Raw genomic sequence first — 26,581 nt, forward strand, 5'->3', positions numbered from 1 at the left:
GCACAGCTCAGTGCAGGGGGCACATGCAGGGCAGAACTGTTCCCTGGCAATGTGCCCAGGCTCTCTAGGCTGGCACAAGAGCCTTCCTCCCGCCAGAGAGCGGCCCAGCTCCCGCCTTACCTCTTTGTGAGGCTGAGCCATGCTCAGCCTTCACCTTGTCCTCAATTGGAAGTTGCTTCAGGCACCCCATGCCACGACTAGGAAGGGGGGTGGAGAGAGCGGGGGCAGGTGCACACCCTTCCTTTGCATTCTGTCCTTTTTGGCACAGCTAAGAAGTCACGTCCGGAGGTGTCCAACTCAGCACTTTGTCATCTTCCTGCAGGTCATCGAGCCTTCACCAGCCCAAAATGTCGGAGAGGTTTTCCCGCACATGCGGAGGCTGGCTGGCAGCATGCTTCCTCAGCTTGGCGCCCATCACCTTGTAGAGGGCGCAGGCAAGCTTGGTGACCACAGTGCGGACATTGGCGCTTCGGACAGGCAGCGCCTTGTTCCCCAGGAAGGACCAGAGCACGGGCAGGGCGTAGCGCTGGACGACTTCGGGGCTCCTGGGATAAACCCATCCCACAAGCGCTGCCGGAAGAGAGACGCAAACTTCTTAACCACCAGCCTTAATGCAAACAAGGATCTACCTCTAGTTGTGATTTTGGGAGTCTCTCTGGCTAAGATCAGTGAAATAACAGTGAGAGCCCCATGATCCAGAAATGGGCAAAGCAGCTGAACATCCCCAAAACAGAACCACCAAGCCCTCAGGACTAATTTCTCCAGATCCGAGCCTTGTACCTGTGGCAGACTTCACACCTTTACTAAATCATTCCACAATCTGTTTCCGGCATGATGAATGACCAAAATGTCAAATTGCTGTTTATTTCCATTTAGAAGTTGTCTAAACCCACTGCTGAAGGTTTGAAAGGCACTTTAGAGAGGAAATTGAGAGATTTCTAATAAAAAGGATGACTCCGTTTTTGTGACCTGGCTTAATTAGCAGTGGATTTAGACCCCGCTAAAGCAAGGCTATAAATAAAGCAAGGCTATACACTGTCTTCTCTAGTATATATTGAGGTTATCATTTTTCCATCCCTTGGCTATTGCTGACATAGCAAGCTCCTCTGAGCAATCAATTATCAGCTGCATTTGGAGCATTTTGGGCAGCACTGACATAGGAAGACCCTGACTGCACACCCTGAAATGCTCAGTCCAATGGCACTTCCACAGCACAGGCAGGGAGCCTCAGCACTCTGCTTCTGCCCCTCTGCCCCCAAAGGCTGCCTTGCACAAAATCCGTGCCTCTAACACGTGTGCTGAGTTTTGACCTAAGCTGTGACCCCCAGGCACTGCAGGCTTCCGCCTCAAAACTTTCCAAGAGCAAAGCAAGAATTCTGTGAGGACAAAACAAACCGATCCCCTGAAACAGCATTTGCCACCATTTTCCCTAAAGGATCAGAGCTGTCCCTGAGCTTCCAAGAGAGGAGCCAGCTTGGGAATTTTTAGCCCCTCCCTTTCCTGGAGGCAGCTTCTGAGATGCCCCAGTGAGAGCTCAGCCCCGAGGCCGAGTGCCGCCCCCATCTCAGATGCTGCACACCTCTGCAGCAGCCAGGGAAAACCTGCCCAATACACCTTCCATGGGTATTGGGCAGGAGGGACAAGCTCAGCACCTCCTGATTTGGAGGAGCCACTCTAGTGTCTATTCACTGGCATTCCCTGTAAATTCTGCCTCGGAAGACCTCTTGCCTTAGAAGGGGAGGCCATACCTGAGAGATGCTCCGTGACATCCAGCAGAGCTTGGCCCTTCAGTTCACTCCTGCGGTGGCTGAACTCTTTCATCAGGGATACTTTATCTACAAGGGAAACACACATTTCTGCTCTCTCTTCTGAGGTCATAAGAGAAAGGACAGTGGGGAGGGAAAGGGCAGGGGCAACTACATTTTGCAAAAGAAAGGAAATTCCTGCCGATTTTTGAATCCTTTTCTTCTTTCCTTCCAGCCTACTTGGGAGGATTTTAAATTCCAAAAGAAAAGCTCTCCTTTCACATTTTAAATCCAAAGTTGTCGGCTGTACCAGGAGCTATGTTAAACATTTCACATCAGGGACCTCAAGACTTCAATCACACGTAAGCAGTGAAAAGGTTTTGCATCCCAGAGCTTTGCAGAAGTGATCTTCTCTCTCCCCTATGGAAAAGGGTGAGAAGGCTCCAAAATGCACACCTCCATTCCCACCTGAAGGATAAGCTGTTTTTAAATTGTCAGGTTACCTGTGTGGATCTAGGGACAAGACTCCAAGTTACTCATACAAGAGCTATTAGTGCTCAGTGCCTCAGTAGCCTGTGGGTTTCTGTAACATCTGTGAAATCAGATCTTGGCAGAGAGACTGGAAAATGAACTGATTTCCCAATACTTGACCGGCGTATGTATTTTGGTTTTTCTTGTGCCTATCTGTCGCGGTTTTGGGGGTCTCGTTTGAATTTAAACACTGTTGCCTGCATTGGCCTGCAAGCCTCGAGTCCTGCCACTCTAATAAGCCAAGGCAAGCTTTTCCTGGAGACAGAACATGTGTGGGATGAAGTTTGGTACCTCACAGGGTCACAGGGCTGGCAGTGACAAAGCAGGCAATCTGCTTCATTGGGAACCACTACAGAGCTACACCCCAGTGTGGGTTTCAGTAGCAGGGTATTATTAAGAGCTCCTTTCCTGCATGAGATACAAAATGGAGGTCCCAAATGATCTTCATGCAAGCATGCAGTAAAGAACTGATCCTGCTGTCCTAATGAAGCTAATGCCTATGATGTGGAGCCTTCCAGGAGGCTGCTCTGCAGAGGTTCTGATGCGCCGCTGTCCCTTCATGCCAACAGCAAAGCTATTCATTTGGGAAGTCAACTGGGGCCCAGGCAAACTCCAAAAATCCCTTTGGCCCTGAATTCCAGCAAAGCTGTAGTCCAGCACTTCCTCTTCAGACAAGCAGCACAGAGCCAAGGGCTCCTGGGACTTTTGGGAAATGCTGATGCACATTCAAGCCTGGTGGGGGACTGGTGCGTAAGGACTGCACCTGCACAGCTTCTGGTGGATGTCAGCTGGAGGTTTCCACAGACAACAACAGCTGTCAAGGCACTCAGCGTTCTCTTGACTCGCAGAGGCAGAGACACACTTGAGGAGAGTCCATGCCAGGGCTCAGCCTTACCTAAGTGAGCCATGGATTCTTCCAGCGCTTTCACAGCTGCGGCATAAACCCCGGGGTCCTTTGAGTTTAGGTTGTTTGTTATTCCTTCAACCAGACAGATGATCACCGGGTTTAAGCCATCTTTCAGGATGCCTACGATTTCAGCCAGCACGTCCAGCGCCTTCTGCTTCACTTTCTTGTGCGTATCACCAAGTCTCGGGACAAAATAATCAAAAATCTGTGAAGAGAACAAACAACATGAAAGCTGGATTAAAATGTCCTTGTTTGAGGAAGGGACGCAGAAGTGAGCACTCAGCAATGTAAAAGATGAAAGTGATCCTTCCTGTCAGGTCAGCACTTGCTTGCACAATTTCCCTGTTTTCCTGTGGGCCGCTCACTGGAATGGTTGCGCAACCTCATGCTGGTTGAAAGATTTTCATATATTTTGAAGAGCTTTGGGTGGGGACAGAATAGTTCCTATGGTGTTTCTCTCCACATTTCAGTCATTAAATTCATCCCATTTATTGATGCAAAACAGTATCTTTGCTTTCGAAGTATGCAACCAGATATTTACAATGCCCCTTTTTCTACGCAGTTGTCTCAAGTTCTGAGGACAGTTACGATTTTGCCAAAACTATGGCTGGAGGAGATCCAGGTTTTGTTCCATCTGTCTCAGAACCTGTGTCTGGAGAAGTGCAGGGCTCTGATCAACTCTTCCAGGATCCAGACCAATTGTCTACCCAGCAGGTAGACTTCTGAAATTTAATGTGCTGGACCACTCTCATTAGAGCAGGTTCAGTCCCTTGACAGCCACATTATCAGGCACCATTTTCTGGACAAAGGGAAAAAGCAGCTACTGGGAGGAGAAGGAAGAGATCTGTCCCTAGCCATTTCCCTCCTTTTCCAAAGAGAAAAAAGACCCCCCAAGAAGGGTGAGCACCGTCTTTACCAAGAGGACTAGGGATGCCGATGGAAACGAGTAACCAGAGTTGTGCCTGTGCAAGACAAGTCGGAGTTTACAGAAGTATCCTTTTAAAAAAAATTGGTTTAAACCTGCCCAGCCTGATACTTCTCTTCCCCATCCAAACCCATTTTTTTGTCTAGAGAATAATTGCCACGCTTTCAGTGGCTGGATTCCCTTCACTTAACCCAAGTGGGAGTAGGAGACAGCAGAAGTTACACCAGCAGAAAACTCTGTCCTCCTCTGATGAACAGCATCAATAGGCACCTGCCAGACAAATACATCTGGACCGAAAGAACTTGTCCTGAAGCGTGGACCTGAATTAAATATTTCAGGGTAAGAGGCACCAGCCTGTCCCACACAGCCAGGATGTAGTGCCAAGACACACTGAATTAACTTTCCTGCTGCAGGCTTGGGAAAGGAGCTAAAGGAAAGGAACAATGAAGACACCCTACATACTTGGACAGTGTTAGTGGAGACGAGCTGGGGGCTGCTTTTGCACAGGTCTAGGAGGAGTGCCACTCCTTCCATCCGTGTCTTAAACTCCTTGGCTTCCAGGAGATTGTACAGCTTCTGGAGCGGCTCCGTTTCTTCCACAGCCGGAGGTAACGTGACCTGGGCTTTTGGGCGGCGTAGGAGGCGTCCATCAGAGGTAGACTTCACCCTGTTGAATAAAACCAAATGCGGACCTGTTGGTGATCATACCTTCAGTTAATTGTGAGCAGAACATCTTGGAGAGGTTTCCTAATGATGTGATTTCAAGCTAGAAAATCCTGATCTGAAAAACAACGGGAGACCTCATGACAATCTGTCATGGGTTAGCAAGCATAGTCCCGGAAGTGATGTTCTTGCAAAGGAGTGCTTACAGCTCCTTCTGTGACCTGACAGAACCTATCAGCTGGCCACTTTGAATATGGACAATTCTTTAAGCCACTTAAAGTTGTGACCGCCTCTGTGATCCACACTTAAGAACAGGAAACCCCGAGGCAGACTCTCTCTGTCTTGTTTCCAGTGCTGGGACAGGTGGCTGCGGGCCCCGTGTGGGGGCCAGCGGGCCCGGCCCAGGCCCTGCTCAGGCCAGGCCGGGTCGGGCCACGGCCATCCTGGAGCCGACGGGCCCTGTTCCACCCGCGGAACCCCCCCCACAGCAGGGCTGTGGGCAGCCGGAGCGGCTCGGCTCCCCCTCTCCAGAGCTGCCAAGATTCAGCTAAAGCTGCACGGCTGTCTGGCAGAGGTCATGTGACCAACAGCGATAAGCCACATTCCAGCTGCAAGGCCTAGGTGAGATTAACCCTTTTAGTGCTATGAAGAGCTGAAAACCGGAGGGAAGTGAAAGAGGAGATGCTTAAAGCTGAAATTCTGTTGTGAAGCTATGATAGATCAGAGTACCTGCTGTAATTTCATGAAGGCATGGGGGGTGGAGCATTCAACTTGTACTTGTGAGCAAAAGCACCTGTGCTGAGATAAGCAGATGCTGACGCAGCTGTAATTTCATGAGAAGTTTGAACAGGGAGAGATGGAAGTGATGAGGACTTTTGCTCCAAATGGAAAAGGAGAAAACCTCAGGTCCTAGAGATGCTCTCAGAGATAGTTCTAAAGAGGAAGATGAGGAAGACCCTTTGCTTCCAGGGAAGGAGAAGGGCCTCTATTCTTAGAAATGAAATACTCCCAGAGATGGGTGAAGAGAACTTTTGTTTCTGAACGGCTCAACCTTAAAATTTTACCCCAGCAATTCAAGAGTGGACCCTCGAAAGCAGTTGTGGGAAAAGCTGCAAGACGGGGGAAGGGACTCACATGCAAGCAGAGAACCAACCCGGGTGGCTGGCTCCTTGCGATAATGTTTTCATAGCATGGGCAAGAGACTCCTCTTCCTAAATGGACTGAACAAGGTTATTATGGAAGTGGTAAACAGACTGAACATCTCAAGGGCTGTCTTTTTACATTATCACTGCAAGAAGGGAGAAAGGCAGGGGGGAGGAGAAGTGTTCTGAAGGCGTGGTATGACTTTTTTTTCTTCTTTTAGGTCTGTTAATAAACTTCTTTCTATTCTTTCAAGTTTGGTGACTGCTTTGCGTTTCTCCTAATTCTTATCTCACAGAAGGTAAATAGTAATGAGTATTTTGGACCAAACCACTACACTAAATTGGTGTTTCTGCCTGGTTACAAACCAAACCCGCTACACAATCATTACAGGAGACAATCTGCAAGCAACATTCTCACCAGTGCTTACTCAGGAAAACCAAGGATGAGATGCATCTCACTTATCTCCAGACGGCTTCCCAGGTACACATGTCGCACTGCTTTGTGAAGAAAGAGAGACGCTACTTCCATGTTTAAATGCCTCATCATGAGGGAGGTGTGCGTCTTATAATAAGGAAACTCATCCCTCTGGAGAAGTGTCTCTACAGCAGGCATGACAATCTGGAAAAGTAGCTCAGATGCATCTGAACAGATGGATAGGGGCATATCTGAAGGATCCAGAAAATCCGTAACAGGGATAAAAACAGAAGCCAGACATCCCAGCACTACGCTCACATGATTGCTTCCCTAGAGACTAGATCCACAGCTTAACAAACCCACTGGGAACAACTCTCTTGAGCATGGGAAGATCCTGACTACGCTACTGAGGCATGTGGTCACTCTCCTGCCAGCGCTGAGCATGACAGAGCTAAATAAATCCCCTCTGTTATCAGAGGACAACAGGTACAAGTAGCTCTCCCACTGGCAGGAAGAGACAGCAAGGACCAAATTCCTGTCTCAAATGCTGATTGCAGCACAGGGGGAAATAAACCAAACATGCTGTCCATCAAGCAAACAGTATGAAGGACAGGAATGTCAAGACAAAACGTCCACATTGAGACACCTGTTGACCAAAGTTGCTCAGGAACTGGCTTGCTACTTACTACTCATCTTGGTACTGTCTGAGGGTAAGAAAACCATGACTCAGGAAGGCCAAACCACATGCATGGGAAGTGCTATTTTGGGGAACAGCATCTTGCTTCTAGACTGGGACTTCTCATCAAAACACCCATCTGAAAAAGACTGCTCTCAGAGGAAAAAAACCCTGCTTGAATTTACTTGTCCCAAGTGAGGCAGCGGAGACATGGCCCTCTCACAGCCTCCACAGCACTGTCCTTGCCACTGCACTGGATCTTCTGAGCTGCAACCAATGGGTGTCTTTTTGTCGCCCATTTTTTGTGGAAACCCTTCCAGAGAAGTTGTGTTCAGCGTAATGCAGAAGGAGACATTTTTTATGATAGAGCATTTGTAGGGAAAGGAAACAATCTCTGGCACAGGTCATCTCCACCAGAAAGATTTTCCTGAGGAAGAGACATGTAAAGCTTGCCACGTGCTTTGTCACATCTAACTAAAGTGCTCAGTACCGTTTACTAGAAGGCAATGTGGCCTGGGGCTTCTTCGAGCCATCGCTCCTCTTCTTCACAGGCTTCTCGACAGATGGGTGTTCATCCTTCTGCGTTTCCATCCCCTACAAAGGCATAAAGAAACCCCATGGATCTTTAGAATGTAAAATAGGAAATTACCTGTTTAAAACACAACTTATAACCAGGATCACTGCTACCAAGGCTTGGGCAAACCTTTCCGAACTTACAGAAGGAAACAGGCCAGAGGTTCAGTGATGCCAACTCTTTGTTTTCAATAGCCCAAGGCAGGTTATGGCTGCTACCATACTGAGCAGCAGTCTAAAATCCCCAATTCATTCCTCTTGAGCATAAATGGGAATAATGCAAACTGGTAGGGAACTAATGCTCTTAAAGGAAGCTGCAGAAAAATTTGGACTCTTTGGAGGTTGGCCCATTGTGTTGGAAGTTGATTTGGTTCCACACTCACTCTCCCTGGTGCTGCACAAAGGCACACTCCCTTCTATAACGTAGGTAAAAAGAATAAAAAAATAACCCAGGCAAACAAATGATTTTCCTCTGGATGCTGCTGAATTCACCAAGCTTCTTCCAGCTGCACAGGGCATGACAGCAGGGCAGTATTCCCAGAAGACAGATAGTAATTGTAGGAATTGGGATTGACTGGGACATCTTTTGAATATTTGGAAATTTTCTTGGCACTACTGCTTCCTGTGTCTTTTGCAAAGACTCTGTTATCTCCAGAAGCACTGTTCTCACTTAATTGCGTCACTGGGGGCAGAGTAGGGATAGTGGGGTGGGGGGTTATGCTTAAATGTAAACACATTTCCTCCTCTTTCCCTTCCCTGTTTGTGGCCAATATACAAAATATCCAATACCCCACTTTTCCCCTAATATTATCAATTCCTTTGTGCTCTGCAGATGAACAGGCTACGGATCAACAGTTCATTCCCAGGAGCAAAATGATTTGGCAGAAAAGGAATGAGATAAGATTAGGTATGTTTGATCTCATATCAGCAGTGGCAATACTTGCACAAAGGAGACATTTCTCCTACCAAGCACTTACTTTCTTCTTCATTCTTGTCAGAATATCTTCCAGGTCACGGGTGGAAAGAGATTGTTCCAAAAGCCTTTTAAATTTTTGGTGATTCAGCATCATTTTCACCATCTCCTGTCCATAATGCCTAAAACAAGAAAGAAAGAAAGAAAGAAAGAAAGAAAGAAAGAAAGAAAGAAAGAAGGAAAGAAAGAATAGAAGGTGAACAAACAAAGGAGGAGCGTTAACAGAATAAGCTGATACCTTAAACTCAGCAGCTGCCATACCTGCATGAGAAGGCATTACCTACTCAGCAAAGAGAGAGATTTACCTCCACTTGTCACTGCACAGTGCTGTCAGCTGAACACAAGAGGCAAGAGGAGAACGTGGGGCAACAGAAAAATACAATCTCACTCTGAAACTGTGGGTGCGCTTCTGTGGCATCGAAGGATCCCAGGGAACAAGCAAAACACCTCTGCTTTGAGTCAGAGCTTATTAGCAGTGTCTTGCTGCCATTGCACAGTAATTTGCCTTTCTTTAACTGGCAGGGAAGCCAGGACCAAATGCCTCATGCTTGCTTTTGATTATTCTATACCATATGTATGCACAGGGACAGCTAGTTGCTCATGCGTTCTTGGCAGCTATTAATGGGAATTGAATCCTCAAAGTGAGGGGATTTGGGTGGTTTGGGTTGATTTTGCCACTAGGAAACCACAGTTTTCTTCAGGAAGCAATTTGGAGGTCATTCAGCCACAGATAAGAGCATTATAGAAATCTGCAGAAGAGGTTTAGAAAGACTGAATACATTGGCTAAAGACCCCTGGAATATTTCTAGGAAAGTCTTAAGTTAATGAGAAATAGATGTATGCGATCCTTCAGTGATGAACATTAGACAACATTTTGGCTTTGTCTTGTGCACCTAAGGCCAAGCAAAACTGTTTGACTGGCTCATCTGATGGCTCTTTTGATCTCAGGAAAGAATCATTCAAGTCCCAGGAAGTTGGCAATGCTCCCTCTTGCGGGACAACCTCAGGTTCCCCAGCACAGTCATTTCCCCAGACAAGCCAGGGCAGTGGTCACAGCACCAAGCCTGACAGAGCTCAAGAAGCCTTTGGACAATGCTCTCGGGCACATGGAGTGACTCTTGGGGGGCCCTGCACACAGGCAGGAGCTGGACTCGATGACACTGATGGGTCCCTTCCAATTCAGCGTATTCCGTGACTCTGTGAACCTCATCCACACAGTGAGGGAACTTAATATTTCCTTTAGCTTCCACTCTTTTGTGGTTTTGCCCTTTACAGCCAGACACCCAACAGTTTTCCTGTTTTAGGAGGTGAAATGAAGATCATTACCTTGTGTCCTCGTGACAGTCCTGAGCAAGCGTCCCTGCCGCGTGCGCCAGCCTCTCAGCCCTGGGCGTTCCTGCGAGCTTCGTGACTCCAGTTTTCTCCATCAAGGACAGGAGGAGTTGGGCCGCGCACTTCCGCACCTGGACGTGGCGGCTCCTGGGAAGAAGAGAGCGGACACTGGGGCACAGGGAGCAGAGGGACACAGCGCAGGCCTTGGCCAGAGCATGCTCCCTGTCATTGCTGGGGGAAGGAGGCCTGGGTTCTCCCTGACACTTGGGACACCTGTAGAAGGTTCTGTCCGCAGAGAAACACAAAGTTAGCACTCTACAGAAGGACTGCCTGCAAGCAAGAGTGAGGAATTCAGTCTCCCTGCACTATCTGATACTCAACGTCTTTCCCCAAATTCACTCTGAGAAAGAGGGAAATTAAAGACAACCCAGGCTGACCCATCAGGAGCCAGCCACTACACAGACAGCCGCAGCAGGATTGAGGATATTTGCACCCATTTACCCCCAAATCTGCAGACCTTGGGAAAGAAACAAATGCAGGGAAAACACGCTGTGGGACATGAAGTTGCAGAATATTCTGCAATGCAGCCAGTTTCTTCTGTGAGGCTTGGCGAGAGATACATCTGAACGTTTCCCCCTTTTCTAAAGCTGAGGAAAGGGTGGCAGTCAGTTTAGCCAGCTTGTCCTGTTCTAGACAGTGTCTCTTGGGCACTATCAGGCCCAGCACCAACACTTAAGGCAGCACCTGCTTCAGCTGTCCCATGGCAGTCGGCCTGTGAAGGTGCCTGTACAGTGATTCATCATCTCAAGGCTAACATGAGACATCAGTTTGAATAGCAAGTGGGCCTCTAAGGCCAGGACAGTCCTACAAGACTCCTCTTGGCAGGAGCTGCACCTGCTGTGCAGGCTGTGCCACACCCAGCACGTTCTCCCCCATGTGCTCCATGCCCCAGCAAGAACCCTCCTTACTTCTCAAGTGAATGGCATAATGAGGATGCATGGTTTTTCCCAAGGCCTCTGTGGTTAGGGCTGTGAAATATCAAAGAGCGCTCACAGCTGCAGTTGCAATTGTCCCTCTTCCCACAAAACCACAGGGCTCTATCCTTAGCCTTTGCAGGCACTTTCACTTGCCCACCATTCACCACATCTAGGCAACTCGGACAGACTGGGAGAACTCCAGGAAGCAGCAGCAAGCTGAGTCAGGGGAGGTTGAGCTTGGATATCAGGAAAAAGTTTTTCACTCAGAGGGTGGCTGGGCACTGGAACAGGCTCCCCAGGGTACTGGTCACAGCACCAAGCCTGAGAGAGTTCAGGAAGCCTTTGGACAATGCTCTCAGGCACATGGTGTGACCTTTGGCGTGTTTGTTCTGTGCAAGGGCAGAAGCTGGACTCGATGAGCCTGATGGGCCCCTTCCAACTCAGCATATTCTACAGCTCTGTGATTCTGTCAACTAAAGGGCTGCATGAGGGCAGAAATAGGTGACAAGAGGAAAGAAGTGAGGTTGATTGGAGAATCAAGTCACTGAGATCACAGAAGATGCAGGATACAGGACCCTTCCCTCCCACCGTTCCCATTCTCTCTCTCAGCCCTTCTCCCTCACACACAATAGAAGGTGAAGAATATCACTAAGAGAAGAAGAACCTACTGGACTCCACTGTCCATGAGAGCAGTCATTGCTCGTGCAGGAGTCACATGCTCCACCATGACTCCCAGGGTGTGACTGGCTGCTTTCTGAACAAACTCTGGGGAGTTCCACACCATCTGGAGAAGGACCCGAGCAACCTCATCCACCTCCGAGTCCATGTCCTTCTGCAAGGTCACAAAGAGCTCTCCAAGAGTGACGATTGCAGAGTAAGACACCTTTGAGCGAAGGTTGGTCACCTGGGGAAGTCATGCGGGGAAACATAAGAATCACCTTGAAAAGAAAACCAGTTGCCTTAGACAAAAGTCCCAGGAAATGACAACACTTCCCGCTGTGTCCAGGGGAACACAAAAGCACAGGCAGAGCAGAAGAGCACAAGCACAGAAAGGCACTTAACTCTGGCACCTACTTGTGCTAGGCCTCAGGCCTGCTTCCTGCAGGCCTAAAACATATTATTTCACTTAAAGTGTTCTACGTAATTCTTCTGGAATGTCCACTGCTTTGGTTTTAGGCCCTTTTATTCAAAAAACAAAGAAACAAATTAAAGCAAGGGCTGCTCTCAAGCCATAAAGGCACAAGTCATAAAGACAAAAGAGTCATTTGCTCCTGTTTGAAAAAGCAACAGCAGCAGTTGAAGCCCTCAGCCAGGAAACAGAAAACACAGGCTCAAGTCTACAGACTAATTGGCAGTGTTGAATTACAGCTTGGGCAGAGATTTGGACTGCAGCAAATAACATAATTAGTGTCTCCGCTTCTGCATTTGCACGTTGCATTGTAATGGCAGCTCGCTCCAAGAGGAGAGTGTCAGATGCCCGACCTACCAGTAAATAGAGCTGCATGTGCACACAGATCCTATAGAGAGCTGACAGACATGAGAAAGATAAGGTCTAGAAACAGAAATGAAGGCAGTCCCTGAGCACACAGGGAGATGAACAAGCACATATCTACTCTACACACCGTGTAAGAAGCACGGAGGACGATTCAGAACAATGTTCTTACCTCGTTGGTAAGTGCCAAGCAAACCTCACGAAGTCTACAAAGAAGGACTTCTGAGTGGGACTCAGCCAGGTGTTTGATGCTGAAGAGTCCCTTCTCCTTCAGCTCCCTGAAAGGCAAGTACCAAAAAGATTGACTTTCTCTCCACCCAAGAACTAGGCAGCACCCTCTGAATTTACCAGGCTGGCGGCTCAGTCAAACAAAGGGAGGTGCTTTTCAAGCAGTACGTGATGAAATCGTGGAACTTGCTGCCACAGGTTGCTGTGGCTGTCAAAAGCATACACAAATCCAAGAGGCAAATAGAGGGCTTTCAGAGTCTTCATTTGTGGCCGTTTAACAAGACAGCCTTTCTGAAGTCTCTGGCACATGAAGTCCCTATGTCAGTGCTTCCTGGAGGCTGTGAGACCGTGCCATGCTGCTGTTTCTTGTCACCTCCCTGTACCTGTCCCTGAGACACAGTCCCACTGGGCTGTGTCTGGGGCATTTTCCTTCTTTGCCAGCTCCAGCAGGCAGTTCAGCAGTGAGAGTCTGCACTGGCACTCTGTAGCTGAGTTTCCACTCTGCAATCTAGGCCTGTCTGTCACCCACTCCACTCCACCTCACACATTCCCCAAGAAAGCAGCAGGATGCCCCAGAAGATTCCACACCCGGGCAAGAACAGCTGAAAGTCTAGCTTTTCCCAAAAGCCCCTACCTAAAACAGCAGCAACATGTTATTTACAAGGTGCAAACAACTCCCTCTCTCAGCACTTGCTTTGGGCAGGACCTGAGCTACAGGAAGGCGCGTGATGCATCGGGGCTGCAGCGCAGGGCTGGCAGCTGATGACACGGGCATCCCTGAGTGTCACCCGGACCCCCCCACAGCTGCAGAAGCTCTCTGCACCTCACAGGGCACCAAACAGAAATGGGGAAGAGAAAGCAGAAGAGACAGGGCAGAGCAAAGGCGACTGCACAAGGAGATGCATCGCGGCAGATTTTTCATGCTCATCCCAGGGTGAATGGAGTCCTTATCCCAGGGTGAATGAAGCAGTGAGTAGATGATAACCCAGACATCAAAAAGACAACCAGTATCACCTAACATTTGTGGGGTTATCACCTCTGGGCCTCTACAGGCCTCCTTCTGTCTGTGTCTAAGTTTGGGACACATTGTGAGTATTGACAAAACATCTCAGGCCCATATGAAGCAGTGAGAAGGAAACAGTTGACTTGCAAAAGTGCAAGATTCCTAGAGGATTTTATTTCTTTTTCCTTCTCTTCTGCCATGAGCCCCTCAGGACTAATGACAGGCTGAGTGACTCTATAGCACAACTCAGTGCATTTCTCAGAAAGAAGAACTCCCTGTAGCTGCTCCTGGGACTCACATGCGGAAGGTCACAGGCAGACCCTGACTCCTGCCACTGCTGCCAGCAGTGGGGCCAGAGACAAATCTTACTCAGTCCCACTGGGCCCCGAGGCACCCAAATCTCTACACTCCAAACTGCTGCCATCCTGCTTCTGGCTTCAGCCAGCAAATCATCTTGTCCCACAGCTTTCTCTCTTCCCTCAAGATTTCCTTTGCAGCTCCACAGAGCAGCAGGCAAAGCGAGGAAACAGCACGGACCTGCTGCAGCTGGAGCACTGCTGCAGACCAAGGCCAAGAAAAGGCTGCTCTCAAATCTTTATCCTCTCTCTGCTCTGGAGTGGTTTCACTGGTGCCCCTCGACCCTCTGGGCTGTTGGGGCTCAGAGGCACTAGCAAGATGCTCTCCTAACATACCTTAACGCTAAGAGGGAGACAGAGTGAACGGGGCCTTTCTTACCAGTCATCGCTGCTGAGCAAGGAGAGTGCCTCGAGCAAGGACTGCTGTGGCTCCAAAGAGGCTCCGTCCTTCTGCCCCTTCCCACGGAGCGGCTCCTCTCGGCGCTCGGCACCAGTGGCCGTCTGCGGGGTCACTGTAAGGAGAGGGTCAGCCATGAGCGCTGCAGCCCCGGGCAAGGCACCCCGCCATGGAGCGGCCTGCAGCCCCATCTCCCAGCCAGGCTTCCATGAGGTACAAACTGGCACTGGCTCAGAGAATTCCCTGCTCTCTGGCTCCTTGCTTTCTCCCAGCCCCCCCAGCTGGGCACAGCTCCTTGGCTCAACCTGACAATTGCCCACACAGCGCCAGCTCCCAAGTGCCACAGGTACCACAGCCAGCGGCACGTTCCTGAGGCCGCAGAGCTCCCACTCCCTGTGAGACAGTGCCCACCAGCAGGACTTGCTCCCCACGAGGGACCCCTCAGCTGCCTCTCCTGTCTCAGCGCCCTGATTTCCCCGAGCCCTGAGGACAGAGGCACTCTGCAACTCCCTGAGGAAAGACCTGCAGCTGCCTCGTGACAGCACCAAGCCGAGCCTGAACAAGCGAGTCCTGCTGGGCCCGGCTGAATCCCCTCAGAGCAGCTACCAGGGAACAGCGATACCTGACCCTTCACACCTCACAGCGCCTCTGTTCCCATTGGCTTCAAATATTCTAGACAGAGGGCAGCTGAGTGCACTTACATTTCAGCCTGCTCTTGGGAAGGGAGTAGTTCATGGATTTTGTTCTTTCCAAGCATCATGAATCTTTACTATTTCAATAAAGTACACACTGGCTGTATTTGAAAGATGCTGAGGTGAAATTTGTTTGTCCTCAAATGGACTTGTGTGCACACTGTGCAAGTCTAAGCTTTCCCTTGTGGAAAAATGGAATCTCTAGCCCAGATGGTTGATAAAAAAGCCTTCCAAATGCAAATTGATGATAAGAATACATAAATACAGATGCAAATTGTTGGCAGACACAATCTCTTGATAGTCAGTTTACAAGGTATGAGAAAATTCAGATGATAAATGCATTTCTTAAGAAACCCACTTGTCATCCAAAGGACTCTTGATCATCAATTTCATGTCATGCACTCAACAGGTCGTTTTCTAATGTGTACAAGGAAACATCTGAGCTGTCTCAAATGATGGAGTTTAAATATTGCACAGAATCTAGAATATTCAGATGGGAGCTATCTGGCTGTCACTGATGTACCCCTGTCACTGCCATCAGTGGTGTCACTGCAGAAGGATGTGGATGTACACATCTATATTCAATAGGAATGGGGAGCCACGTCAGGCTAGTTCTGGTCAATTGTGACCATGGAAGTAGCATCACTAGAAAAGAGCACTCAAAGTATCATTCCTAGCTCCCTTCTTCTTCTCTCACCCTACTCAGGATCATAGCACAGGCAGGCTGCCCTCACAGGAGAGGCAAGAGCCACTAGGGACTATGTGCTGTGTATTCACTGCGGGCAGCAAACAGCCTGGGAGCACCAGGCAGCCCCTCCTGGCTGTCACCTGCTACACAGGCCGCTGTATTTGGGTGGGGTGACACAGGAGGCGCTGCTTGTTCCCTCTTGGCATTGCAGGCCGTGGGATGGCAGCGGCGAGAAGCCATTGGGCACTTCTGGGAGCAGCAGCACGGCTGCACCAAGTGGCTGACTGCCATGCAGAGACAACCCTTGCTGGGAGAGCAGGAAAGCTGGCTGCAGAGGCGGACAGCAGCACAGGCAGAGGGCCAAGATGGAGAGTGGACAATTGATCGTGGTGGTACTCGTAGGTGCACAGTGAGCACACCCTGCCAGACTGCCCCGAGCTCATCCCTGCAGTTACAGCTGCCTCCTGGCACCAGTGCTGTAGTTTGCTCTATCAGGATGGGCAAAAGCCAGAGCTTAGGTCTTTACCACTACTTTATGCAGCTCAGCTTTCCAATGGATCAATAAGAACCAACTGCTCCAGTACTGCCGAGCTGGAGTAACTCAAGAGTAGATTTGCTGTTCATTCTCAGCACAGGCTATGAACCCAAGATCCCAGCTGTGGTGGCTGAATCAGGAGGCAGTTTGTGCTCCTTGTGCAAGGAAAACCGGTGCAGGAAAAAGCTGCTGTGGAGCAGGCTTACCTGAGGAGTTGCGTGGGAAGCTGCCGTCTCCATGGATGATGGGCTTCTTGGACAGTAAGGGCACGTTGTCCTGCTTCCTCAAGACCTTCTTCTTCAAGGCACTACCAGGGTGTTTTCTCTGCACACTGGAAGCTGTGCCATTGACAGGCGGTAGGCTAAAGCCTGCAGGGACCAAAGAGGAGCTTGGAAGTGGAGGGTGGCAATGGAAAGGCCCAGAAAACTTGCTGGAGCTGGGTAACATCTCTTTGTTATCCCAAAGAACTTCAAGTATAACAGTGGCACAGCACCATGGGAAAGTGATCACAGAATCCTAGAAGAGTTTATGTGGGAAGGCACCTTTAACCACCATCTAGTCCAGCCCCCATGAGCAGGGACATCTTCAGCACGAGCAGCTTCCTCAGGGCCCCATCTAACATGGCCTTGAACACCTTCAAGGATCGATCAACAACAGCTTCTCGGGGCAAACTCTTCCAGTGTTTCATCCCCTTCATTATAAAGAAATTCTTCCTAATATCTAATCAAAATCTACCCTCTTCTGGTTTAAAACCAAATTGCAGTGATGCTTCCCCGAAGAAACAAGGAAACCCCAGTATTGCTTTGCTTTTGTTTTCCTGTTTCAGAGGCTGGCTGGGGAAGTTACCAAAAGAAAGCGCAGATAACCTTGCGTGATGCCCTCGGGCTGAGTGCTGCCTCCTGAGGTCCCTGCTGCTGCCCTGGGGCAGCGCACACAGCACTGCAGTCAGAGCCCCTCAGCCCGGATTCAGTCGGCAACGCTGCTTGCTCCTGGGGCTACAACAGAAGCACTGGCTCGGGGCTTCAGCACAGCTCTACAGCACCAGCTCCTCAGCAGGGAGTGGTGGGAGAAGGGTCTCTGGGGTTTTCATTAGAAGGAGTTGAATTTTGTTTCTTCCAGGTTGCACCTTGGTTGAAAAGCATTCTTTTGGACCCACTTTTCCTGGAGGCTGCTATCCAGGAGAGAGTCTGAAGCCCCAGTGTACTTTGCAAGACAGAATTTTACACTCTGAAGGACTTCAGAGGGGAAGGTGGGAAGCTGATATTCTGTTACGGACTCAGTGAGGCCATGGGCAAGACACTTCATGCCTCTCCATTTTTCTTTGGGGACCGGAAATACATCCTATGCAAACTCCCACTCAGATGCAAATGTAACAGCCCCCCAGTCTGAGGGCAACACTGTGCAGAGGGCAAGCAAGTGATCAGAAAGGACCACAGGTGTAGCAACCACTTACTTGCCGCAGCTGCATCCCCGGGGTCAACTGTCTGTGGAGGCAGCTGCAAGGACGTTTCCTTTTCTCTCTCTGTCTTGATCTCTTTCTCCAAAAGCTCCATTGGCATCCGCTCTAAGTTCCTTTGAGCCAACTTGCCCAATGCAGCACGGACCTACATGCAATGGGAATGCATCACAGACTGTAAGCAGAGACACACAAACCAGACACAACATCTCATCAGGAGCACAGAGTCCATAGAGTTCCACAGTCCTTGATGCAGCTCCATGTACATTCCAATGGTTTCTGAAGAATGTCTCCTGTCCTCACCTTGGCAATTACACACAGTGAGGTGGAACGCTTTATTGCCATAACCTCCCACTGCTCCAAGGTACTGTTTCTCAGCCTGTGTCAGGAGGCCCTGCTTGAAGCAAGAAAATCACAGGAGTGCTCCAAGACAGATGAAGAGCCTACGTGATCAGTGAGCAGGCAGTTCCCTTCCTACAGGCCATGGCAGGAGAATAAAAACCATGTGCAATACGCAGCAAGGAGGGGTAAGTAGCTGTTGCTTAACACTCATGGCCAGGAATTGCAGCTGTTTCTCACTTCTGGCTTCTGAAGGACTCAGCTGCTCTCGGAGACCGTGAGGCCAAAAAGAGGAGTCACGTGAAAACAAGTTGCAGAAACATTGATGTTAATGCATGGAAAAATTGAGAATGAGAGGGCTGTGAGATACAGCAAGAAAGGTAACCAGGAAAAATCAAACTCTCCCATTTTATTTTGCACCCTTGCTTACACTCAGCATTAGAATCCTTGCTTCTGTGCTTCCCAGGATGCACTTTGCCCACATTCACTGATGTGTAGCTTGCTCTGCCATTCAGAACTTCTCTACAAGGGCCTTTGCACATAAAGAATGCTTCTGGCATGACCTTAGCACCATCTCCAAACCAGTGACCTTGCCACCACTGGAAATAGCCAAGCAATTGCTCTGTAGCTGTCAAATATATTCCCAAGAGAATCCCCACCCCCCAAGAGTGGAAGATTATGATTTTCAGGGACAGTTTGGGCCTAGCACTAAACAGTCACTGGAAAGGAAGTCTGCTCATCCCTGTCCTTATCCCTCACCTTTCCAAAGCCATCCTTCAGGGCTTCGGCACTCGTAAGGCCAGCACTGGTGGGGTGATCCGTCTCCTTGGCCTGGCTCACTGAGAGGCCTGTTAATGGAAGCAAAGGTTCCTGTAAATCTCTGGCACACTTCAAGCCCCCAACAGCGCCTTGCTGGGCAACAGGCAAGACAGCTTCCAGATTGCAGAGCTCTGATAAGACCCAGAGATTGTGTCTGAGAGCAGCAAGCTACATATGCCTAGAACCTCTCCCAATGGATGGGCTACTGCCACAGTGCACTGGCAGCAGACATGGCATTGCTCTGTGGCCAGCAGAATGAAACCTCCTGCAGGATGGAGGCCTCAGCCCTGGATGCTGGAGAGCTGCTGCATTTGATAGAGAAGGGCAGAGACGGAGCTTGCTCTTGACAGAGATTCTTATCTGCCCTAATTCATGCTGATTTTAGTAAACATCTTCTCCCTGGTTCCTAAAAGAACTCCCGGGTTCTAATACCCGTAAGCATTTAGATCAATATTTTCTTCTCTTTGTGGCAATATTTTAGAGGACATGAAAAGAAAAGCTTAGGATTGCAGGAGTGTTAGCAAAACGTGAATTGTGTTCTTGAAATTGGATAATTTGCTTTCCCCGAGGATTTTCATTCTAAACTGTGTGAGATTGGGCCACTTTCAGGCCAGTCTGACCAAAGGCTGATTTTCCTAATGGAAGTGGAACAATGTAGCTCGTTTTGAAATACTCTTCAACAGAGCCCTTAAAACTCAGAGGATGAATCACTCTTTACATGGCTTCACAGAGGATTAAAACACGTGGCAGCAAAGTAGCAGAAAACCAATGTCTTAAATCCGGATTTTTTGCCCTGCAAAATGGTCAGCTTAATAATAAAAAAGAGTTAGATATGGGCTTTGAGGAAGGAGGGCTATTCTGGATTGGGGGCAAGGCCTTGGAAGGTAAGAGCATCTGAGAAGTTGACAGGGAAACTACTGATTCCAGGGTAACCTCCTTGGGACCAGTGCAGTCAGTCCCAAGTGCAAAGTGGAGACACAAAATATAACAGAGGTCACAATGCCAACATAAAGCCTCTGAAGCTACAGTATTTCATGTGAGAGATTCCCTGGAAACTTCGAAAGAGCTGCACAGGGAAACATGCTCCTGCCAGCAGCCACTTGAGGCAGGCCAGGGAGACACCCTGACCCACTTGCACAGAGCCAGCACAGGAACAGCCTGGCCTCTGGGCTGCCCTGGGACAGCAGGGAGCCCAGAGGCCTGTGCTTTCCAGGAATGGCTCAGCTGCACACGCACCCTCCTGCTCCTCTCCCGGCCCCACAGCTGAGCAGCCCTACAGCTCCACGGGGCACTGGGAGCAGCACAGCTCAGTGCAGGGGGCACATGCAGGGCAGAACTGTTCCCTGGCAATGTGCCCAGGCTCTCTAGGCTGGCACAAGAGCCTTCCTCCCGCCAGAGAGCGGCCCAGCTCCCGCCTTACCTCTTTGTGAGGCTGAGCCATGCTCAGCCTTCACCTTGTGCTCCCTGGCAGTGACCCCGGGGGCAGCGCTGCTCAGCTGCCCCTGCCGGGGCTCCTGGGCCAAGGCCCCCTGAGCAGGCTGCGAGCGGAGACCTGCACTGCCAAGCCTGGGGGTCTGCACAGCATCCTTGCAGCCAGCCAGGGGCGGGAGGGCACCAGGGTGGGGAGGCCGCACAGGGCCCTCCTTAGGCATGGTCTCCATCCACTTCTTCCTTGAGGTTTTGTCTACAGAAGAAGCTGTAGATCAGGTACAAGGGAAGAAGTGAGTTAGTTGAACTCCCACCTTTACAATCACCACAACTAATGGGTGAGGCACTCGAGGGGTTATTTATTATTGAGAAGATCACTTTGTTTTTATTTTTCATGAAACTAGCATCACTATAATTGTTCTGAACTGTATGGAGCTGGCAGGAAGGGAGAGAGAGATTCCACTACTTTGCTTCTGTGCTGCTCATGGCTCATCCACTACTTGGGGATCCCTTTCCTTCCAAACAGTTGGCAACCCACAGGGGTCTCTAGAATTTGACAATTCCACCTAGGAATTAATTGCTTTCCCAAGCCAGTTTTCAAGGCCTTTGTTTCTGTAACTCCCCCTCAGTTCTTGGTTGGGTTTTCTTGGTGGTTTTTATTTCTCTTTACAACAAAGGCAGTGCTGGGACACAAACAATGGCACCACGTGTTAGAAGCAAAAGAAGATTTGCAATCCCCATTACATGTCCCCACTATTCAAGCAGCCCATATCTGTAGGGAACACATTGTTCATGCAAACGTCCCAGCTTTCTCTGCTTTGTTGCTCCAGGAGTTTATTCCCTGCTTTCCTTCCTGCAGAGACACCCAAACCCAACATAAACATGACCTGCCTCAAAACATTTCTGATCTTCGCTAATCCTGACAATTCAAAATTTTCTTAATGGAAACGGCATGGTGCAGGTTAATCTGAAATGCTCTCCAATGGAGCTTTTGAAACTCAGAGAACTAATCATTCTGTACAGGCCTCCATCAATGATAAATCGTTTTTCTGCATCAGCAAAATTGTTTCTTCAAATCTCATCTCTCCTATCATTCCATGCCCAGAGATGGCAAAGGAACAACAACCCTGGCATTGAGGCTTTGAACTTGAAAGCAGGGACTGACACACATGCACCAGACACCTCATTTGGTCTGGCACAACTCTTCTTGTCAGGGATCAGGCAAGGCAGGGACGGGGGACAAGGCAGAAGGCATCTCCTCCCCCAGCCTCAGCCTGCAATACTGACACGGGCAGAGAGAGTCGGGGAAGAGATTTGCCATCGTGAACCTGCCATAGGTAGCTTTAGGCTTGTGCTGTCAGAGGATGACAAACTCTGATCCTGCATAGGCTGCATCCATTTGGAAGTCTCCTTCCCCTTAACTGGAACATTCACAAGGACTTTCTGTCTAAGGAGGTTTCCCTATTTCTCCCCATGCAAAACCAGGCAATGTCCATGAATCTCCTTCAGATCTCAAAGGGTTCAGCGCAGAAACTGCCCCAAGGGAAGGTGTTCTCCTTCTTCCTTCAAAGGCAGGAGGAAGGAGTGGGAACATTTCTCCTTTCATGCTAAATGTCTTTTTTTCTCTACTAATTATGACCTTAGAAAGGGTGCAGGGAGATGAAAGGCATGTGCAGGATGGAGAGGAATGTTTTCTTTTCCTGTGGCGCATTTCCTGAGCCCCAAGGTACCAGTGCAGCTCCTGGAGTAATTTTCACTGCACCACCGGAGCACACTCCCAGTGACCAGGCTCTGGGAGAATCCACTGAGCCCATCAGGGAATTGAAAGGAATTTGAAGACATTTAAACCAGGATGGTTTTCAACCAAACTGTCACAATGCCACCCCTGGGTCAGCATTCCAATGGGCATTTTAGGACAGACATGCCCTGTACCTACCTGCATGTTCAGAGTTCTTCTCTTTGCTTCTTCCGCTGGATCTTGGCCTTGAGAAAAGGGAGGACAAAAGAACATATGAGGAGGTAGAAAGAGAAGGGCATGGAATGTGTGTAGCGTCAAAGGAGGCAAACCTTCTTAGCATGGTCCCCCTGATGAAGGAGGAAATGCAACACATAAACCCAACATGATGCAAAGCTGAGGAATTGTCCTTAAGCTTTCAGGTGCTGGAGTCCCACAGAGCTTGCCAAGCTCCGGCTGAAACACAGCAGTCATTCTTCAACTTGCATCAGACCTGCCCAGTTCTCTCCTTTTGCAGCCAAGTGGCTCCTACAGCCTCTGTGAAGCAGCAAGAGCTGCTGAGCTGAGACACAAGTCTGTATGGAGGGCAGCTACTTTTGTTCTCCTGCCCAAGCTTGACTTTGCCTGCTCATGCCTTACACTGGTGACAGTCTCGGGCTACATGGGGCCATAGCACTGCTCTCTCCTGAGAATGACAGTACACCTCCTTGCTCTTTCAAGGACAAAAAGGCCTTTTCCAACTCAGCTGCTAGGTAAGGATATTCCGATTGCACTTTAAAAGCCCTACGGACGCTTTTCAATTGGAATGATACTTCTGGGACTCCTGCTTTATCCTTGTCACTAGGATAAGCTTGACAGCTACATTTTCTCACACATTTATCCAAGCCAATGTCTTTGCATCAGGTACAGTCCTATAACTCTTCTCTAGCACCTTGCCCTCTTTGATCTTAAGCCCAGATCGAAATACTAAACTTCGATCAGATGATACATCTGTACCCCAAGTTTTATCTGGGCTCTGGTTTCACGGTGGAGGCCCAGGCACAGAGAAGTCACACCTGACATTTACAGGAGCAGCACCTGAATTTGCAGACACCTCCTCAGTAGCCAATATTTGCCCTGACATATCCTCATGGCTGCAGAAGTTGACAGGCAAGGATCACAGTATTCAAAGAACCACAGTATCCAGATCCATGCAATACAGTTCCCAAATGACAGCACAAACACCACAGAGGGAATCAGTAGCCAAGTCCAGCAGAGGACCTGTTCTGAGGTGCTCTTAAGCCCTGCCTCCTCTTCCCCACAACCACCTCTGCTCTTAGGGCATATGGTGTTGGCTTTGCCATTGTGCTGGATCACCACAGATGGGCAAAATGGGGAATACACTGAGGTTTGCCTAAATACAAGGGAGAGATGACTGTGGAAAATAACCTCACGAGACGGGAAGCGCGAGGGGAACAGCACACTGGAGCAGCAGACACCTTGGCTTACCTCATCTCCTGGGACTCCTGGAAATCCAGCTGCGGAGAGCTTGGGACAGACGCTGCCGCACTGCTCACAGGGGGACTCACTGCCTTGCGTATTGGGGGGATCAAAGGTGGTCCCAATGATCCCTTCTTCATATCCCCACCACTGGAACACAGCAAGGAAACCTGCAAAGAGTAGAACACAGTACTCCTCAGATCAAGCATCCAGCCTTGCCCCCATTCATGCCTGAAGACATTTAGCCATGCTCTTAGCTGAGACCTGGCAGAGATGTCAAACTGATGGAGCAACTTGGTCTAGGACAGGGAATGGAAAGGGAAGTGGTGAGGGAGAGGCCATGTCCCACATTTGCCATCGCTATCCCTGTGCTCACTTCTCTGGAAATGTGGCTACATTCCCAGATGGCATCCACATGTTTGGCACCAGGATGTTCTGCGGTGCCACTGCCTCCACTGGCCTTTTGGGTCGTATGGGAATGGCCTTGGATCCCTAGTCTCTCCCTGTCCCTAAAGCACCTAACAGCCAGTGCGGATCTCCAGCCAAGTCCCCACAAAGCCATCCTGCAGGATGTCTAAACCTGCTTTTCTCAAGCCCCTCATTTCTGCTGCTGCTTCCCTTCCCTCGTACAGTTCCCCAGCAGCCTTTGAGCCCCGATGCTGCTGAGCTCTGGGCATGCTCGGTGCTCTCCAGCTCCCACACATCCATCATCTCAGGCTCACTGGCATTTAGGAAGTTCTGCTGAGCTCCCTGCCCTGCTGCTCTCTGGAAGGCCTCTGCCTGCCCAAGTTGCTCCAGGGCCCCCATGCCATGTCCAGCAAGCGGGGTGGAGGCAGCAGGGGCAGATGCACACCCTTCCTTAGTATCCCATTGTCCCTGGCACAGCTAAAGAGCCAAATCAGGCCCTGTTCAAACTTCAGTGGAAGGATCGGTTCCTCTCAGGGATACGCTGGGCCCTTTCTCAGCAAGGCTGGAATCAAGTACACAAGCCTTGGGTTGGACATTCTGTTTACCAAAGCTGTTGTTCATCTGCCTCCTCCTGCACCCCACGGCAAACCCAAAACAACTGCAGGTCCTGGCCCTGCTGCAAAGGCAATCGTGGGGGTGGGCTCTGGGCTGCTCTCCCCATGGCCACCTGCCATCCCTTCCCTCTGGACAAAGCCATGCCAGAATGCACAAAGCTGCCCAGAAGCTGATGAAGTCTAGAAATAGCATCAGAGACAACTGGGCACAAGGGCATGGCTGTACAACTCAAAAGCTGACACAACCTGGAACTGACTTTGCAGGACTGCCTGTTCCAGCAAACACCTTTCTCCGTCCAAACCGGACACAGCTGACAGAAAACACCACCAAGACACAGAGATGGTTCACACATACCCATAGTTTACTAAATGTAGAAGGATTGGTTCACAAGATAGGCCAACTTCAGCTGCTCTGACTGCCTGTTGGTGTTTTCTCAGCCATAAGACAGAGCAGGAGCCACAAGAGAGCCAGAAACCATTCAAAGACCTCCCCTGCTATTGATACCCGCTGAGGACATGAAGCCTGCACTACACACCCACTGCAAAGACAGCCTGAAGTGCAGTGTCCTGCTGAGCTCTCCCTTTGCTCAGCTGCTTCCCTGGCCTCACACCACAGCAAAAGGTCTCCGAGCTCTGCCTACAGCACATAAACTGAAAACCTTCCACACAGGACTCTAGCTTCATTTCCTTACCTTCCATCCTTTTCCCTCTGTACTCAACTCCTGGTTTGCTCTACTGTCTTCATCGTAGCTAGTGCCATTTTCCCCATTCTCCTGCTCTCTGCTACATATTTTCTTTGCATTTGAAGAAGGAGAGCTCTTCTGGATGGGAGGCAATGGCTTGGAGGGAAGGAGCATAGAAGGAGATTCCACGGTAAATTTCTTGGCAAGAGTAGCCAAGTCAGTCAGTCCTGTAAAATGGAAACACAAAATATAACAGAGGCCACAATGACAACATAAAGCATCAGAAGCTACAGTATTTCATGTGAGAGATTCCCTGGAAACTTCTAAAGAGCTGCACAGGGAAACATGCTCCTGCCAGCAGCCACTTGAGGCAGGCCAGGGAGACACCCTGACCCACTTGCACAGAGCCAGCACAGGAACAGCCTGGCCTCTGGGCTGCCCTGGGACAGCAGGGAGCCCAGAGGCCTGTGCTTTCCAGGAATGGCTCAGCTGCACACGCACCCTCCTGCTCCTCTCCCGGCCCCACAGCTGAGCAGCCCTACAGCTCCACGGGGCACTGGGAGCAGCACAGCTCAGTGCAGGGGGCACATGCAGGGCAGAACTGTTCCCTGGCAATGTGCCCAGGCTCTCTAGGCTGGCACAAGAGCCTTCCTCCCGCCAGAGAGCGGCCCAGCTCCTGCCTTACCTCTTTGTGAGGCTGAGCCATGCTCAGCCTTCACCTTGTGCTCCCTGGCAGTGACCCCGGGGGCAGCGCTGCTCAGCTGCCCCTGCCGGGGCTCCTGGGCCAAGGCCCCCTGAGCAGGCTGCGAGCGGAGACCTGCACTGCCAAGCCTGGGGGTCTGCACAGCATCCTTGCAGCCAGCCAGGGGCGGGAGGGCACCAGGGTGGGGAGGCCGCACAGGGCCCTCCTTAGGCATGGTCTCCATCCACTTCTTCCTTGAGGTTTTGTCTACTGAAGAAGCTGTAGATCAGGTACAAGGGAAGAAGTGAGTTAGTTGAACTCCCATCTTTACAATCACCACAACTAATGGGTGAGGCACTCGAGGGGTTATTTATTATTGAGAAGATCACTTTGTTTTTATTTTTCATGAAACTAGCATCACTATAATTGCTCTGAACTGTATGGAGCTGGCAGGAAGGGAGAGAGAGATTCCACTACTTTGCTTCTGTGCTGCTCATGGCTCATCCACTACTTGGGGATCCCTTTCCTTCCAAACAGTTGGCAACCCACAGGGGTCTCTAGAATTTGACAATTCCACCTAGGAATTAATTGCTTTCCAAAGCCAGTTTTCAAGGCCTGTGTTTCTGTAACTCCCCCTCAGTTCTGGGTTGGGTTTTCTTGGTGGTTTTTATTTCTCTTTACAACAAAG

The 26,581-nt window shown here is 49.9% G+C and overlaps 1 protein-coding gene and 2 long non-coding RNA genes across 4 annotated transcripts; all 3 read right to left on the bottom strand.

Moving 5' to 3' along the window:
- Nucleotides 1-1,528: 1,528 nt before the first annotated feature.
- LOC125322395 (TOG array regulator of axonemal microtubules protein 2-like) lies at nucleotides 1,529-8,586 on the bottom strand. 2 transcript variants are annotated; one of them, XM_048296062.1, is made up of 5 exons: nucleotides 8,555-8,586; nucleotides 7,495-7,598; nucleotides 4,571-4,775; nucleotides 3,172-3,388; nucleotides 1,529-1,835 (listed from the first exon to the last, which is right to left on the bottom strand). In XM_048296062.1, exons 1-5 carry the CDS (start codon nucleotides 8,564-8,566, stop codon nucleotides 1,675-1,677), a joined length of 699 nt encoding a protein of 232 aa, XP_048152019.1. In that variant the 5' UTR covers nucleotides 8,567-8,586; the 3' UTR covers nucleotides 1,529-1,674. The 2 variants fall into 2 exon arrangements, with proteins under 2 accessions (XP_048152019.1, XP_048152018.1); XM_048296061.1 differs by lacking the exon at nucleotides 1,529-1,835 and having other exon boundaries at nucleotides 2,789-3,388.
- A 45-nt stretch (nucleotides 8,587-8,631) lies between these two features.
- Nucleotides 8,632-11,569, bottom strand: LOC125322525. Its single transcript, XR_007202053.1, has 3 exons — nucleotides 11,528-11,569; nucleotides 9,877-10,029; nucleotides 8,632-8,672 (listed from the first exon to the last, which is right to left on the bottom strand). It is a non-coding gene; the product is annotated as an uncharacterized LOC125322525 (long non-coding RNA).
- Nucleotides 11,570-11,722: 153 nt separating this feature from the next.
- On the bottom strand, nucleotides 11,723-16,611 carry LOC125322430. Its single transcript, XR_007201994.1, has 4 exons — nucleotides 16,457-16,611; nucleotides 14,318-14,450; nucleotides 12,524-12,629; nucleotides 11,723-11,763 (listed from the first exon to the last, which is right to left on the bottom strand). It is a non-coding gene; the product is annotated as an uncharacterized LOC125322430 (long non-coding RNA).
- Between the last annotated feature and the right edge of the window lie 9,970 nt (nucleotides 16,612-26,581).

This window comes from Corvus hawaiiensis, chromosome 3, assembly GCF_020740725.1.
Source record: "Corvus hawaiiensis isolate bCorHaw1 chromosome 3, bCorHaw1.pri.cur, whole genome shotgun sequence".
Taxonomy (NCBI): domain Eukaryota; kingdom Metazoa; phylum Chordata; class Aves; order Passeriformes; family Corvidae; genus Corvus; species Corvus hawaiiensis.

What these genes read in the sequence shown, in the direction of transcription:
- LOC125322395 (XM_048296061.1), bottom strand. An exon ending in ACATTGCCTTCTAGTAAACG is followed by an intron (nt 4,776 to 7,494) that starts GTACTGAGCACT and finishes TTTATTCAACAG; the next exon opens with GGTGAAGTCTACCTCTGATG. An exon ending in TCTCCACTAACACTGTCCAA is followed by an intron (nt 3,389 to 4,570) that starts GTATGTAGGGTG and finishes TTCTCTTCACAG; the next exon opens with ATTTTTGATTATTTTGTCCC.